Source organism: Aethina tumida, chromosome 3 (genome assembly GCF_024364675.1).
Source record: "Aethina tumida isolate Nest 87 chromosome 3, icAetTumi1.1, whole genome shotgun sequence".
Taxonomy (NCBI): domain Eukaryota; kingdom Metazoa; phylum Arthropoda; class Insecta; order Coleoptera; family Nitidulidae; genus Aethina; species Aethina tumida.
The window spans coordinates 17,712,033-17,729,466 of NC_065437.1; the positions used below are offsets into that span (position 1 = coordinate 17,712,033).

At 33.9% G+C, this 17,434-nt stretch overlaps 1 protein-coding gene across 1 annotated transcript in view; it reads left to right on the top strand.

Annotated features, from left to right (window-relative positions):
- LOC109604727 (homeobox protein SIX3-like) overlaps positions 1-15,040 on the top strand; it is a 32,859-nt gene extending 17,819 nt beyond the window's left edge. The window contains exon 2 of the mRNA XM_020021255.2: positions 13,800-15,040. Within this exon, the coding sequence (XP_019876814.2) occupies positions 13,800-14,556 (757 nt within the window). The 3' untranslated portion in view covers positions 14,557-15,040. The remainder of the gene's footprint in view (positions 1-13,799) is intronic.
- Positions 15,041-17,434: the final 2,394 nt, after the last annotated feature.

Sequence of the window (17,434 nt, forward strand, 5' to 3'; positions counted from 1 at the left end):
ACACACCAGTGAAAACTGTAAACACAGTAATTTTTTATGATTCCGCATAATGTGCGAGTTCCCTTAACGTTTTCAACTTCAATTATTCCACCTTTTGCATTTGACGTGTCCATCTTTTAAACGTCACAGTCCTGCTGACTTTGTATTGGGCACGACAATCGAGGACCCCTCACGTCGCCGGGGTTTCAAAACTGACGTTTATAAGGTGTTATATTATCGAAATACAACCGCAGGTTCACCACCATTAACAGAAGTAATTGATTTATTGAATATTATCGTTGCGTGAAGAATAAATTGTGGTTTAAGCTCATAAATCATGTTTGTAAGGCATTTACAATGATTAAAACTGGTTTACAAACATTTTTATCCGTTTGTGTGTTAAATATTAAATTATAAAATGTTAAATATGATTAGCTTATTCCAATTTACATTTTGTCTAGCAAAATTGACTATTCTTTAAAACCTGCGGAGCGCTCACCAGTTGTTTAATAATATAGAGCAAATAAAAGAGTATCCGACACAATAAGACAATTAACTATAAAGCAAACGTTATTACACCGCATAATAATTTTTTTTATTTCGCTCGGTTCTGCATGATGGCCACGAATTATCATATAATTGTGGTCGTAATTAAATTTCCGCAATACCATTAAACGTCATAAACTTTGCATTGCAACCCATAATTTCGGGGGCATAAAAATTTTTACAGCATTTTTTTTTTCTCGCAATAACTGGAAATTCGTAATTAGTGGTCGCTGTGCATATAATTACTGTTTCGGACGCATGGAATCTATAAAAGGTTAAATGGAGGGTTGTAAAATCGGTTTTAGTTACTTTTTTCATGACCCATGCATCTCACAAATTTATGTGTGTGGCAATATGTGTCAGCCTCTGTTACATTTTAGTTATTATTTTAGATATTTTAAATATATTTATTTTGTAAGGTACTAAGAGTAAAATTAATTGATGGAAACATTATTATTAATTTAGATAAAATTATTAATTATAAATTTCAATAAATATGTACACGATTCAAATAAAAAGTATTTTCTGTTTTTAATCATTTTATACTGAATTTATTTTCCAGTTTTATGTGTAACAATACAGTGTAGTATTTTATGTAATAAAATAACAATTTCACATTGTGTACTCATTTTAGGCTTACAAACTCGTATGATTTTATTCATCTAAAGTTTCAAAAGGCTTATTATTTTGAATTAAATAAAAATAAAGCGAATATTTACATCGTTATATACTGTAAACATGCAAAGGATCAATACATTACATTTTTTGATATTTTTTGTTACCTAAAATTCGTTATTTTTTAAGATAATTAAATTATAAAACATAGGAATTTATATATATATATATATATATATATATATATATATATATATATTGTTGAGAAATATTAACATTCAAATATTAAGAGTAAAATGAATTATCTAAAAATAAATTTGATTGTTAATTTTATTCTCTGTAATTTTATCACTTTTATTATTGTTTATTATGGGTCTAAAAGAAGATTAAATTTTGAAGAGGGTAAATGTAAAATGCAAAAAATTTTTTAATTAATAATAATAATTAATATTTTGATACTCTCAAACATTTAAAATTTTCATTCACCTTTAATGCAAAATTAAAGGTTTTATGAAGTTAAAGATATTATTCAATTTAATTACTAAATAGCACCTAAAAAACAAGAAATTTAATTTTTTAGTTTATTGTTTATGACTTGACCAAAAAAAAATTAAGATTAAATTTTACAGAAGAGTAAAAAATATAAAAAAATTGAAATTTTCTAATCATATTTTTTGATATACTCAAACATTTCAATTTTTTCCCTATAATATAAAATTTAAAGATACTTGTGACCAAAATAATTAAGATTAAATTCTGAAAATAAGTAAAGAAAAATAAAAAATTGAAAATTTCTAATTATATTTTTTGATACACTTAATCTTTTAAAATTTTCTTTTATCTTTAATGCAAAATTTCAAGATATATTTTATGTAATTAAACATGTTCTTCATTTTAATTATTAAATAACATGTAAAAAATCAAGAAATTTAATTATTTAGCTTATTGTTAATTATATGACTAAAACAATTAAGATTAAATTTTGGAGATCATTAAAAAAATATAAACAATTTATATTTTCTAATTATATTTTTTGATACATTTAATCTTCTAAAGTTGTCTTTTACATTTAATACAAAATTTGATAAATTTTATTCAATTAAATATATTTTTCAATTTAATAATTAAATAACATAAAAAATTAAAAAAATATTTTTTTTAGTTTCAATAACTTTATGGCTTATTATAGTAAAAGAAATTATGCCGAATTTGAACCTGATCTCGACTTAATTTTGAGATGAAAGTGGCAAAAATGACCTTATGATTTACATTTATTTAATTAGAACCATATATTAATTTTCAATATTACAATTTCAATTAGCTAAACTTGTATAAAGCGTCCAAGATATTTATATAAAATTAAGTATAGAAAGTGATTATCTCGGATTTCCATCAACTTTGCTGAAGCAATGTCGAAACAAAAACGGTTCGCAGACACAAGCGGAGAAACAGATCGGTAGGTGGTGTGCACATGACAAATGAGTGAATGACCATGCCACCACGGGGTTCCGAAGTTAGCTAATGAAGCGGGTCCCGTCTCACAATGATTGCCGCCATAACCTGGATAAATACGGATCGTCGGACGCTGATAGCTCTATCCGTCAATGTACAATGCAGGACCGTGACAGCCGTGGTAACACGTGGTCGTGAACAATATCGAATCGCACGAACATAATACAACTGATTAATAAAGATCATTAACGTAAAAGACCGCGGGATCCGAAAAATCCCTTAATGATCCGAGACCCGTTCCACCCGACGTTACACCAATTGGACCTTCTCCGAGGTGTTCGACGTGATCGACCTTACAAATCAAACCGAATTGATTAGACTTTTCTGACGCTTCTCCCGTGAACCTGATAAGTGTCTGTAGGTGGCAATTCCCCAGCCGGCTCCCGGCTAGACGACAAAAGGGCTAAATCATGCAACGAGACAAATCCTTTTGAGAAAACGCAACGCACGACGCACGCAAGTGTCCCCGGAGACGTTGCGATATTTGCCGAAGCAATCAACCCCGTGCGCAAACAAAAATCCGATGTAAATCCGTCGTCGCGGGGGGCCGGCACAAAGTGCGATCAAAGAGTGCGGGACGGTGTGTGTAAATTTTAAATTTGATTTCGGCTCGCAGCCGAAACGCAAACAAGTGAATTTTTCATTGCCACCGTGAACCGGATCGACCGGGCAATTGGCTTAAGTTGTCACACTGTAATCCGCGTCCCGGTTTTAATGGGGGGTCGCTGTTATGATTAAATTTTGTTCGGGGTGTAATTGGGCGAACCTTCGGTCCGTTAATATTTTATGCGGATATGGTGTATTAGATTTGCAGCCTGTACCACTCCACCCTAACGAAGTTGTGTAAATATTTTAAATTATTAGTATATTATACAAAATTCTGAATTTAATTTATTATATGTTATATGGAAGGGAACTTACAGGTAGACTGAAATCTCGGAATTTGCAATAGGATCCAGTCCCGGTTGCAGTTTCGCTACATACATGCGTGGTATCGCATGTCCACCGTTTAAACGCTACGACTGGGCCTCCGGCCCCCCTCGCCGTTTCACTTCTATCTGGTCCGTGTACCGAGCGGTAATTCGAGAACCGACCGTGCTGAAAATTAAAGAAAAGCTGATCAAATCTACCGGATAAACGAGCCCAGAGGTCCCCTTTCAAAGGGCTCAAATTACAAGCCCGAAATGAATATGGAACATTTTAAACCGCAGCCTGTAATTATATCGCGGTTAGACGGGCCACTTTTCCAGGTAATTTTGCGAGTAAATGGGCCTGACTTAATTCGACAATTAGCGGCAGTTATCGCACGATCGGGGGGTCTTGTGTGTGTGGTGGATGTTACTCAATACTGTTTCGTAATGTGTGTTTTAACACGGATTAGTTACCCTATCAGGTTTTTCAGCCAAACTTGGATGGAACACTGAAAAGACATTTTATGTTAAGAGTCAGATGTACGTTACTTGTTTCCTCCCATTCTGCACCCTTCAGTCATGACAATTTCCTGAAACATGCTGTGGTAGCCATAATTATAATTTAATCATTGGTTGAAGAGAATCTGTAAGAAAAATTATAATTCAGCTTTACCAAGACCTAGCAAAACAAGAAGCCGACTAAGAGTTTAGTGCTAAATCAGTTAAATATATTATTAAAAATCTAAAGAAATTAGCCAAGAGGTAGCTACCAAAAATTTGTCTGAATTGAAAAAACTTGAAAGAAATTTGGTAACTGGATAATTAGAAATTAAAAAAAGACTTCATCATCATCATCATCAACTGAAAATAAAACCAACCTGGAGGGAATAGGAGTTGCTGAAATTAGTTCAAGGACTGTGAGAAGATGATTCACTGGACCATAGAACAGTGGAGACGAGTGGATTTTAGTGAAGAGTCTAAAAATAATTTATACAAAAGATAGTTTCTGCTTATTTTAAACATCATATAGACACAAAACTGTTTATAATACCCTCAGAGAATCATGCTGGTAGTTCAATTATTCTATGGAGATGCTTCAATTCTTTTGACGTAGGCCTACTTAGACTGATTTATGTACAGGGTTATATTAAACAACAATTTGTTTCCATATTTTAAAGAAATGAAGCTCTTAATAGATGTATTTCATCATGAAAACGATCCCAAACACAAATCCAAAATTGTAACGAATTGTTTAAAAGGCCAAAGCATCGATGTTTATCCATTTCAATCCACAGACGTCAACGCTATAGAAAATATAGAGGATCACATAAACAAATTCTACAGAAAAATCATCACAGTTATTCAAGAAGCTTGAAGCAATATAGACTTCGGTAAATGGTTGACTTTGAGAGTTGGGACAAAATTATTAAATTAAATAACCCAGATATAAAATTAAATTGTTTAATTTAATTAATATTATTTTAACAGTTAATGTTAAATAAAAGATTGAAGAAATTGCTAGAACACATGATTCATAATTGGTAAAAAAAAACAAATATAAAAATAGCTAGAATAATGGTCGAGTCCCCGGATTAAGAGGGCCAAGCTGTTTCCTATAACCGGATTACCGAAGATGTTATCGTCCGTCGCCTTGTGTAAACTGTCAGTCGCGGTGACGTAGCAACTTTGGAGGCAAGAACATGGAATCGGGCCCCGGGGTTGAGAAAAACAAACGGGGCGTCTGGTGGCGCCAAACTTCCGGCATGGCTGCCAACATGTGGAGAATGTCAGGACTCGGTACTGCCGCCCCACGATTGAATTACTGAACACACAAAAATACGTACTCCACTATTATTTAAATCAACAAACTTCGGGACGGAGTGTTTTCAAATACGCTTCAAAGAGACGGAGGGTTTGTTTTTCTGCAAATATTTTAACAGAATCTTGACGCTAGACTTTGTCATGTCACGACGGATGAAACATTGCCAACGGTAAAAATAAACATGGTGCTTTGATGGTTCACTTCAACGCTATACGTTTACTGACTTCGCAATTTGTTTGCAGTACATTCATCATTAGTTTGTTTTATTTTTGCAAATAATTAAATTATCTGCACATGTGATAAATAATGAGTGATAAATAATGAGATTCTGAAATTGTTGTATTGACATGGCTAATTGATGTTACTATATATATTTTTTTGAACAATAATGAGACAAACTCATTAAAATTTTATTGTTGAATGCTGAATTTAGAATTTGAATGTTGATTTAAATGATTTTTTATTCTTAATTTGACTTGAAACTTAAGTGAATTTGGATTGTCGTGTTTAAATATTTAATTAAAAATTTTGAATCCAGAATATTTTATTTCTAAATTTTGAGTTTTCAATATCAAAAAAATTCAAGGATGATTATGTCCCGCCAAAATTAGTCCTTGAGTCAAGTGTTTCCCAAAGAAACCAGGACTCACGCAAGTAGCCAGCTTCCAGTTTCCCAGGCACTTTTCTCATGCCTGCATTAATTAAACACAATAAAATCTGCATGTTTCACCTCGTGACTCCTGCACCCTTCCCGTCATTCATCAAAGGAATTCAGACTGGGTTATTGTAACGTAGAATTCCACGACACAATCGGCCGATATTATTTCAGTTATATTCGTCGAGAAGCCAAAACAATAACCTGAAAAAGAATAACTAAGTCACCGCGAGCGATGGGGTTGTTAAAAGGCTCTCGATTTAAGTGATCTTCATTATTTCACCGGTCACAATGGTGCTCTTCGGCTGCGTTTTATTGACGGGGTTGATGTGTTTCGAGTGCAGCTACAAATTCAGTTACTGTTAATTAGGGTAGGAAGTCAACCCTCGAACATTCACACGCGGTGGTCGTCATTGTTTTTCTCAAATACATATAATGAAGTTGAAAAATTTTAAAATTTTAACATCGTTGCACATAAAAAGGAAAATGTAAAAAGCCATCGAATCAATTTTAATATTTTCAACTTCATTAAATTGCCATATTTACATCTACACTTTTCAGACACGCCATACCTCAATTGACACCACAATTAATTGTAAAATGACTTTCAAACGGTGTAGTTAAATATTTATTTATACGGTGTTCCATTTCATTTATTTTCCTTTGTGTAATTGTAAAACATGACATGTAAAAACGATGAATTGTTTTTGTTCAATTCCAATTTCTCCTCGGACAATTTGAGTAATGATTAAATAATTACAGTTAAATGTGGGTAAGAATGGACTAAGTCACCGTTTCAATTAAATCGAACGGTAACCGATCTCATGTAGCAAAATCACACGTTTTTATGCGATAATCTCCCCGGCGATGGGAAGTCAATTAAGCTGGAAAATCTGTTGAAAAACGTGCTGTTATGTGTATTCATATCGCATTAATTAAGTAATGGAAGACGGTTCTGGGTAAGCATCGTCTATGCGCTACCGTAATTGCTTATCCACACGGCTCCTATTTTTCTATCAAACTATTAGCATACCGTAATTACAGTAGTTTTGTGTGTTATTAAATTACGGTTAATTATAAGCAAACTACAAGAGGACAAAAAAGGATCTCCAACGTAGACAGTAATTAGTATTTATTTACATATTATTATGTGACATTAATAGTTGATGTACTTCACATGTATTTTAATCACGTTGTAGATCTCCCTTTTTATTTACGATTAATTAATTGTAATACTCATTTTTGACTTCAAATTTTTGTCAGCCAAAAAGTGATTATGATTAAATCCGAAGCAAATAGTCGTCTGCACCGACGTAGAACCCAAAATAATAACTTCTCCATTAGTGCAGATGATGGGGTTGCACTCATGCGAACATTTCTTTCTAACCCGGTCCCGGGACCGTTCCCGAAGGCGCAAATAATGAAATTTAATTTTTGCCATCATGTATATGTATGACGGTCGCTCATTAGGCAGATAAGCATCGTATCACAACAAAACCGCGTAGCCGGAGCGTAGCAGAAAGATAATGGAGTTGTAATGGAGTTACGACGGCGGGCGCGCCGCCCGCGGGCGCTCGCCAAGTCTGTTACTCGACAACTCAGACCGGTTGAGACACGAAATCCGAGTCTGTGGCAGTAGCACGACTAATCGCGTTATACATGTACCGGTTGATATGGCCGAAAACAATTACCGCAAAACTGGGACGAGAACGGTTTCAATTTTACTTTGTGCCGCGACGTTATTCTACCGAAAATTCTCAATTAATTTTTGTTTTAGTAATTGAAACACGTAAGAAATGAACATTCCTCCTATACAATGGACGGAACTGTGAAATCATTCTTATAAAAATGAAGAAGTGTTATGATGTTAAAAATTAATCTGTTCCTCTGGTTTATTGGGGAACACTCTGATACAAGAAATTAACGCACCACACCAATAATTATTGATTATTATTAATATTTTCTGAAGACGGGAGTTTTTTAAAATAGGGTTTTATTTGTAGTTGTTACAAAAGATATTAAAAAATATATTTTCTTCTAAAATAATTAAAGATTATTAAAATTTGACGTTTATAAAAAATAAAAATTTGAACATAATGTGGATTATGTCAATCTCATATTCAAAATCTGGGTTCGAATTTCATTTTGGTCCAAATTCTCCAAAATTTAAAGTAGAAGACACTCCGCATCCTCTAAGTTATTTGGACTGTTAGGATGGTCCATTAAATGTCTTCCAAAAATGTCACAGATATGTTCTATTGGGTTAATGTCTGGACTGCGAGCTGGCCAGGCCATAGCATTAATCCCAACGTCAGAAGTGCTGACTTGTTGGTGAACTCTGCGATTATCCACGTTTAAGATCGAGCCTCGAGCAAAAACACGGGGTTGCAAATTGTCTTCCCCTTCTACGTTTTCTCACTGAGATTGTAAACTTTTTGTAGTCACAAATCGTTGTCTCAAAGTTAAAAGTCTCAAAAAACGATCTTGAGCAGGTGTTATAGTTCGATTTCTACCTTGACCTGGTCTTCTAGTATGGTCACCAGTCTCCATGTACCGTTGTAGCATATGGGAAATGGATGTATGGGATACACCAAACCTTTCGGCTATTCTGCGGTAACACCAACCTTCTTTTACTAAAATAACCGCTTGGGCACACTCATAGCAAGTTAAATTTCTAGATTGCCCTTGTATATTGACAATTGGCGTAAATTAAAAAGAAAATGGGCATAATAAATGAGATCTAACGCAATGGGACGCTGCGGCGACAGTTTAACCTGTTGTACTAATTTACCAGAATTGGTATAATAACAAAAAAAACTAAACATCTTGTAAAATTTTCTGCACACTTTTTAAAAGTCAAAGTTCCTACAAATAATGTACTATTTACATAAATAAAAAAATATTGATAAAATTATAGGTGACTCACAAATTTCTTGGAGCAGTGTACATGTATAATGTACATTATTATATGATCGATACTTTATTTCTGTGTCTAGTTTATTGTCTTGAAGTTTTTTAATTCCTCTTTAAAATGTTCCAAAATTAATTTGAAAGTGTTACATTATAGGATATTTTATGTATTATTAAAATGACATGGTTAAAATGTATAATTTTAAAATGTAAAGGAATAAAATTATAACTTGTAATAATTATTTATTGGAGTTCCTTAATTTCTGTTACATATAATTTTGAATGGGTATTGACAATTTGATTATAGGTTTACGTACAATTACCCAACGATGACCATTTCTCCGCTGCTGCTACTTTTATTTAATTTGTCCTTTTAATGTATTTTTTTGAAAATTCTGACAACTTACAAAAAGCTAATTCAAATGAATTTTTAATAATGCTTTCTAAGAACTACATATTTATATAAAAAATAGAGAATGTACTAAAAAATACAATGTCAGAAAAACACCACGGTTGTGTTATGTACTTGTTCTTCAAGCTATTGTGCCGCACATTATTTTAAAGACCACAGCGAAATACTTTTGAAAGTTCTGTACACACGCACAGTGCCATTATACCCCGAACACAATGGGGGTTGTAATAGACACCGCTCGAATTACACGTCGCAGATCACAGTGCACACGGCACCCGTATTACACAGTACCCGGAGATCTCCCGATCTCGGCAAAGATCAACTGCAATGGACCACTGGATAGTAAAACTGTGTACGGTCTTTTTTTAATCGGCTTTGTTTGCAAATACAATAAAATAATTGCGGGGTACGGACAAAAAACTTCGGGTGTTCGTATCCATTACTGTTTTGTGTGTTATTGATATGGGAATTTTAGGTGCATGAATGGAAATTATTAGATTTGTTCGTGGACAATGGACGCAAGACGATCCGGTATCGTGGACGCGTATAATTATTGAATCGCTTTAATGGCTAACGCAAACCAATAATTGCGCATTTCAAATCATTGTGACGGATACAAATCAATATTTTATTGAAGGTGTCACGTTGGTGATTCGATACGGCTGTGACGAGAACGCGAACACTTCGTAAAGTGGGTCAACCTGATGCTGAGATTCCTGAGAATATTGTGATCCATATTTTACGTATTCCAATTTAATTAACTCCGATACAGGATGCATATCCTACGACAAATCAAATCTGTGTCTATGTTTCAATATTAATAAGTGTCAGTATTAATTAAATTATATTACTTCATTTATTTCACGTAGCAGTTTCCTCAGTGTTGAATTGTATGCATGAATAATTAATTGTAAATGAATTATGGCCACTTTAAACAATTCCAATTTACTATTACATAAAACAAAATGATATTAAATAGCAAGTTAACAACTGTATCTAGAATCAAAGCGTATTTATTAAAGTTAATGATGTCAATACTGTAATCTTTTTAAAATATTTTTATTAATACAACGTAGATCGAACAACAATATTTAAACCTCTGCATTCAACTTATAAAGTTTTTTTAATCGTTAACAAAAATACATTTCATTTCGATTTGTTTTACCAACACCAACTAAATACTAATAAAACTCCCCACACTTCAATTATAACTAATAAAACGGAACCGAGTGTCGACAAAACAACGGCCATAAATCATTCACGGAGAGATTATGTTCCTGCACAGACGCGAGTGTCTTAAGTTAACCTCTTAGCATTTAGGGGCAATTTGTCGGGTAGTTTAAGGGAACACAAACAGACCTCCTCTCCCAGCGGGACTCCGTTAATGAGACCCGCTCCTTTAACAAAACAGACCATGGCATCGGGGAAAGTCCAAAGCCCCGAGATGCGTTAACACCCCGAGCTAAGAAGATTTTAAAGTTAGTAGGCAGGGGGGAATACGCACCTTGATTAATTAATGCGTTAACGCCTGTGGGAATTTGGACGGTCAGTATTACAACTGGCTGTTTGCTTTGTTTCATTCACAATGGTGTTTTAAAGTCTACGTAAAGAAGGATTAGAACAGTCTAATTTAGTTGGTTCATCACTATTTCTACGAGTCGAGACCTTCAATATACTAATTAAAGCACGGACGTCAAAGGTCACATCTATGGGCTACATCCACTCTCGCAGAGAAAGAGTGAGACCTTTTGCCGACGGGAAGGTACATTTAGTATTCAAATCGAGATGGTATCACATGACCGGTGTACCGCCCTAATTGCCGTGTATCGGTGCTGTGTGCCCTTTGTGCCGCAACCGGGGATATATGGTAACAAAACGCGACACGTCCATTACACCGAAACATGGCCGACCTTTGTTCGGATGCATTTTTTTAAAGTGCCACGCCTCTAGTGACAACACCAAGCGCAGATAATTTTTGCTGGACAGTAGAAACAGTTTGATGAAACGCTTTGTAGTTGAGATATGGATTTATCGTCCACTTTGCCTCAGGGTGGTATTTAGAAACATTTAATAGTCCAGTTCTGGTTTTGCTACCGATTGTGTAACCTCAAAATGGAGATCAGGTCTAATTATATTTTAGGTGGTCAAATTGAAACATTGAAAGAATTGTTGGTTTGACTTGGTTGTCTATTAAACCATTAAAAATAAAATAGAACAAGTAATCTTTGTGGATTGTTGGGTACATTGTGCCAAAACTGAATGGCAACGAACGGGGATTCGATTAGGCCGCATTAGGGCAGGTCTCGTTGCATCGCCCGGGGCGTTCATTTCAATGGCTAATCAAGTTAATTCGGTATATGAGTTTTGATAGCGACACAAAGATGATCTGGCGCTGCCTCACGGGCTCATTTCAAGTTAAGGACGGCCCACAGTACGAGTCGCAAATTGTTTTAGGCTTTGATAAGCAAGCTTCACTTGCGTACCGCGACCAACTTTAACGAATTTCTCATTTAATTAAATCCCGACCGGATAATCAGTGGAAAATTGCGAATTGATGAGCGATATCTTTGTCGGGGAGATTGCGGCCGATTCAATTTTACGATGAGATTGAATCATTCCTATCTCATCATTATACCGTTTCCAGCCCACGTTACATGCATATTCTCTCCGCACTCTTGAATAAATATTGATGTGCAAAAATCAATTTTTCCGGAGTAGATCCGGTCGAGTGGCCTCTGTCGGCTAATCTCTGGAGATTTAGAAGTTATTACTGGCCGTAGGTGCATGGATTTTAGTTTGTTTTGTTCCCCTGTCGGTTTTCCCCGTTTCCCTCGTCAATGCCTTGTCATATTACCGGCGATAACTGCTGATCTCCTCGCCTCGAATGTTTTACGGATTTAAATTGAACAGATGAAATTGGGGAGGGAATTGTATTCGGGTACAACTGATATTTTTATCGTAAAATTATGTTATAATTTCATTTAATAACAGCAATTGCCTGTTTCAGGGACACCTAATAATTCTTTAATCAACGTCAGAAATAGTATTAGCAAAAACGTAATAAAACTTGGTTGTACACTAATCAAATTTTAAACGCTTTTTTCGCTTAGTCTGCGCTTAATCCAAATCGTAATTACATATCATTATCAGTGCTACTTAATTAAACTCATCGAGCCATGACTAAATAATCGTTCCTTTGCTAAAATGTGCTCGTTGATTTTCTCTATTTTGATCGTGGTGTAATGGTCAAGCAATTCGATAAAGAACATATAATACGCTCATTAATTATTTGTACTCATATGTTTATAAAACACAACTCTTGTCTAGATATAATCTATACGAAAATACAAATATCATCGTTTTTAATGGAGGCAAATGTGCGAGTATGGCATGCAGCCATTTTTATGAAGTTTATTAATTTCACAAAACAAACCTCCGTTATCAGATAGTGGTATCATTAGTGGTTAATGGATATATTTCTTCGGTTTTATTACAAATACGCTGCTTAATTGTATGCATGGATACAAAAAAACTTGATCGACTGGTTGTGTGGCACGAAAAGGGAGGTTCAAGAGAACATGTGAAGGGGAAGGTTGAGGAATTTATTCCAGCCAGGAAATTATTATGTTTCAATCCTTGTACCACCATGAAGTCCCCAATGAATTTTAATTTAGTATATCGATTAAGTACAATGAGTTTTATTGCTTAAATATTAATTACAATATTAATATGAAAAAGTTAAAGCCATCAGTTTTAATTGTAAACAATTAGATATTTTGTTATATAAGCAAAAACACCATAAACACCTTGCACGACCACAATTATTATCTCGAAATTGTTTGAGAGGCACAAATTAGTTGTGGTTTTTCTTAAACCGCATATAAAGTATATCTATCACGTCACTGTCGTAGATAATATACGACAATCGTGTTTACGTTTGCTCCAAGGAAAAAGATACATTGCAAATTTTTCTGTTTCCATTCATTTCATGGACATTACAGTCGCATGACTCTCCCCTAATTATCCAATCTGCATTTCATTGCTGTTTCTTTTTGCGAAACCGTCAAATTAAACGAACTCACTGGGAATAAAAAAACGGGTCGGCTCGAGAGAGTTTGTAATATCCAGCGAAACGGAAGGATGATTTTGTTAGAAAGGAAGGAATAGGGACGACAGTCGGGACACTCTATTAAAAATGCTAATAAAGGGAATATGAAACAATTCGAGTATTAAACGACCACCTGAAAAACAGCTAAGAGCTTTTCAGGCAATTTTCAGTGTAATAAGAAATTTTAAAAGTTATATACTAAATTAAACGAAGGAAATTTTCCTTAAATGTAACTGGACTCTATTTTTTAAGGACTTCATTATGAAAATTATGAATAGAACTCAATTTATTTAAATACATATAATAACAATGTTTGTTTTTTGTTTCAGGATGCAACAACAACAGCTCGCCGCCCAGTTAGTCCACCCAGGAGGAGGAAGACAACCGCCTTTAAGTCCAACTCCTTCCGACTCCGACTCGGACATTTCGCTGGGCGCCCCTCACTCACCGCCGGAACGGTCGCCGGGCAATCTCCTGTTCAGCCGATCCAGATCACCGAATCCCATAACCTCCTTCAGATTCGGCGCCCACTCACCCGGCCCGATGCCCGCTCAGTTCCGATTCACCGCCAACACTCCGCCCAGTTTCCGTTTGGACCGTGAATCACCGACGCCGCCCAACTTCAATCTGGACAGGAAATACAGGAATCAAGACTCGCCCATCAACGTAGATACCAACACATCAACATCGAATTACAACACCAGATTGAACTCCGAATCGCCCATCGACGTGGACTCGACGGATTACGCGCACGACAAAGGTAGCCCGCCACCGCCTCAGACGTCGTTGCAAAACTCGCCGCCGATGAATTTGAGGATCGCGGACAATTTGAGGAGTCCGTCGGATATAAAAATCGAGCAACCATTACCCTTACGTTTAGGCAATCACCAAATTTCAACCTCCCCCCTATCCACCCCGCTTCGGATTCAGGTTTCGGCACCCAGTCGACTCGGGGCGCCTCCTTCGCCCCACACGAACCTGAACTTGACTCACGCACACGGGGGAATTGTGAGAATAGCGCCCCCAAGTCCCACGTCCAACCCACCACTTTTACATAGGCCTTTTTCGCCTCCGAGACTCACGTGATATTCATCCCACGATTGGGATAAACTGTGAATAAATTATTCATGCAATATTGTATATTTTTTAACGGCTTTTTAGTTAGATATTCGTTGCATAAGTGTATTTACGAATAAAAGACATTACAAGTGCAAATACATTTATGCGAGAGTTATGAAAAGTAAGTGTACCCGGGGTGTGATCAAACTTACTATAAATGTTCAGTGGCAATTTGTAGATATATTTAAAAATTATATAAAATTTATATTTAGAGAAGCGCATTTTTAGTCAATTTCGAAATGCACAAAAACATATTTATTATTTGATAATAAAAATTCACAATTTGGATGCTGCAGCTATGATTTTGTTGAAGGTTTTTTCGATACTATTACGGTTGAAATTGTGGTTAGAGTATTTGTAATGTAGAAAGTTCGCGTATCCAATCCTGTAGATAAATTTAAAGAACAGATGCGTGCATATTATTATTGATTTAATCTTATAAAATGAGTATATTTACATTAATTGTCGATTGTATATAAATACATATTACATACTGATATTACAAACATTGTGTTTTACTTTTTACGTCCCATCGATCGACACAACTTCAATTCGAAAGATGTCAGGCAAGTATAAAAATTTTATTACATAATATTGTTAAGTGAAAATCAATTGATTAGCCCCATTATGGTTATTATGTAGTTATTACGTAATTAAATAATAACAAGTAAATCGATATACTTATATACATACGTCATGAACGTAATTAAGAATGGATATTTTATAAAAAATATCAAATCATATTCAGATAGCGAAGAAATTAAGAACACATTCAATATTAAATTAAACATTTTAGTTATGTAAGTATTATAATAATAAACAATAAAAAATATATTGTTAATGATAAATAAAAGTTTTATTATAAAACTAGACACATTCTAAGAATAAATTAACACATTATATTAATTAAAAAAACGTGTTAATAGTAACAAATCAATTGTTTGCATAACTAGAGTAAATAAATTAACTGTTTCTTTTATTTATATTCTACAATTTTTCCCTGATCTATAATTTGGAGAACAATTCCAATGACGCTTTCAGGTTGGTTAAGTATCTCTAGAAGAAACTATGGAAGAACATAAAGCAAAAAACAACACCAAAAATAAAATTGAAAATTTGTTAAATTATTATAGAGGATAAATATATGTTTTTGAAATTTAGTATTTTTTGTATTTTCGATGTGTAAATGTAAAAAAAGTATGATTTCCTTTAGATCAATATAAAGCACCATTTTAAATTCTAATAAAAAAATAATAATAAAAAAAAACAAAACAGAAATTCTATGAAACATTTTATTTCAAGCAGCCCAAATAGGGGCCCTAATTGAAGATGGCAGGTCGCAGCAATATGTGGCGGATTTGATGGGAATCAACCAAACAACTGTAGACTACCTGCGAGAGGTTGGAATTCTAGTCCAGCAAATAGTCCAGATCTAAATCCAATCCAGCATGTTTAGGACCACCTACAGAGATGCATAAGAACCCATAATATAGTTCTTGATGAGCTGAAAGACGTTGTAAATGAAGAAAGGGAACATTTGGATGTGGACTACGTTAGAAATCTTGTAAGGAGCTTCTCACATAGAATGAGGGATGTCATTAGAGTCGGAGGTGGTAATAACAGATTTTAAAACTAGCATTAGAAGCATTTTTTTGTCATCCTGTTTTTTTTTTTTTTTCATTTTTGGTGATTTACTGTTATTTTTATTATTTTGCTGGTTGTCTGAAATTTGTTTGTTCAATATTATAACATAAGTATCAAATTTAGAAAATTTCAAAATTAATTTTAATAAACTCTCCAACACCTTATCAGTCCAGCCGTATAAATTCCATAAACAGCTAAAATACGTTCACATCAGGTGCACTCCTAAATGGGTTATCACCAGCAAAAAGAGGAGGATCTCGTACAGTTACATACTATAAATCGTCTCTGGGAATCAGACTATTCGTTGTTTGAATGTTTTTTTTTGCCGGTGTCCACAGGAAATCGGAAATAAATAACTGATTTATATATTATACATTTGACCTACAAGAAAACCAGTAATTGAATTAATTTAATGACGACTTTAATGGCAATACCACTTCGTGTGATTATTAGAGAAAACTGCGCATAAAAATTTGGAACTTTCCCGCAGTTGCACGAAACATATTGAAATAACCTAATTTTCACTTCGCCACATTGCATTTAATAAACAGTTGTGTAGACTTTTTAACAAAACTAAAATAATTTATTTCAATAAGTTTCCTGTTTGTTTAACTCTGTGCACATATTTAAATAGTAATGTATGACAGATTCCTACATTAATTAATCTTATCCGAGGTTAATTCCAATTCCAGTTTATAAGTTTTTATGATTAATAATGTTCATCTGTTATGTTTATTAATTACTAATAATTAATAATTACTAGTACTTTTCTTATTTTTAAATAACAATTTTATATAAAAAGTAAAGAGTTAATTCATTCATATTGATATACTCGTGATCGTTAATATAGAAATTTTACTAATTTAGCATGAATTGTGATAATAAAATATTAATTTACTATTATTGTTTTATATGGTATTATAAAAATTACTATATTCTTATTCTATAAAATGTTACAGATATTTTTCTGAGCTAGACATAAATGTAATTAATAACTTTAATTAAATTTTGTAAAATAAAGTAGTGTAGTGTGACAAATTAATTTTAATTATATTAATTTTTTTTGTCGAGTTTATTTATAAATGTGGTTCTCTATGTTTTTTATAGGGTCGATGTCTGAAGATTAGAGTGGACAGGACACAACAACGCGGATCGTTTTCATTTTGTAATACATTTATTAAGAGCATCATTTCTTCAATAT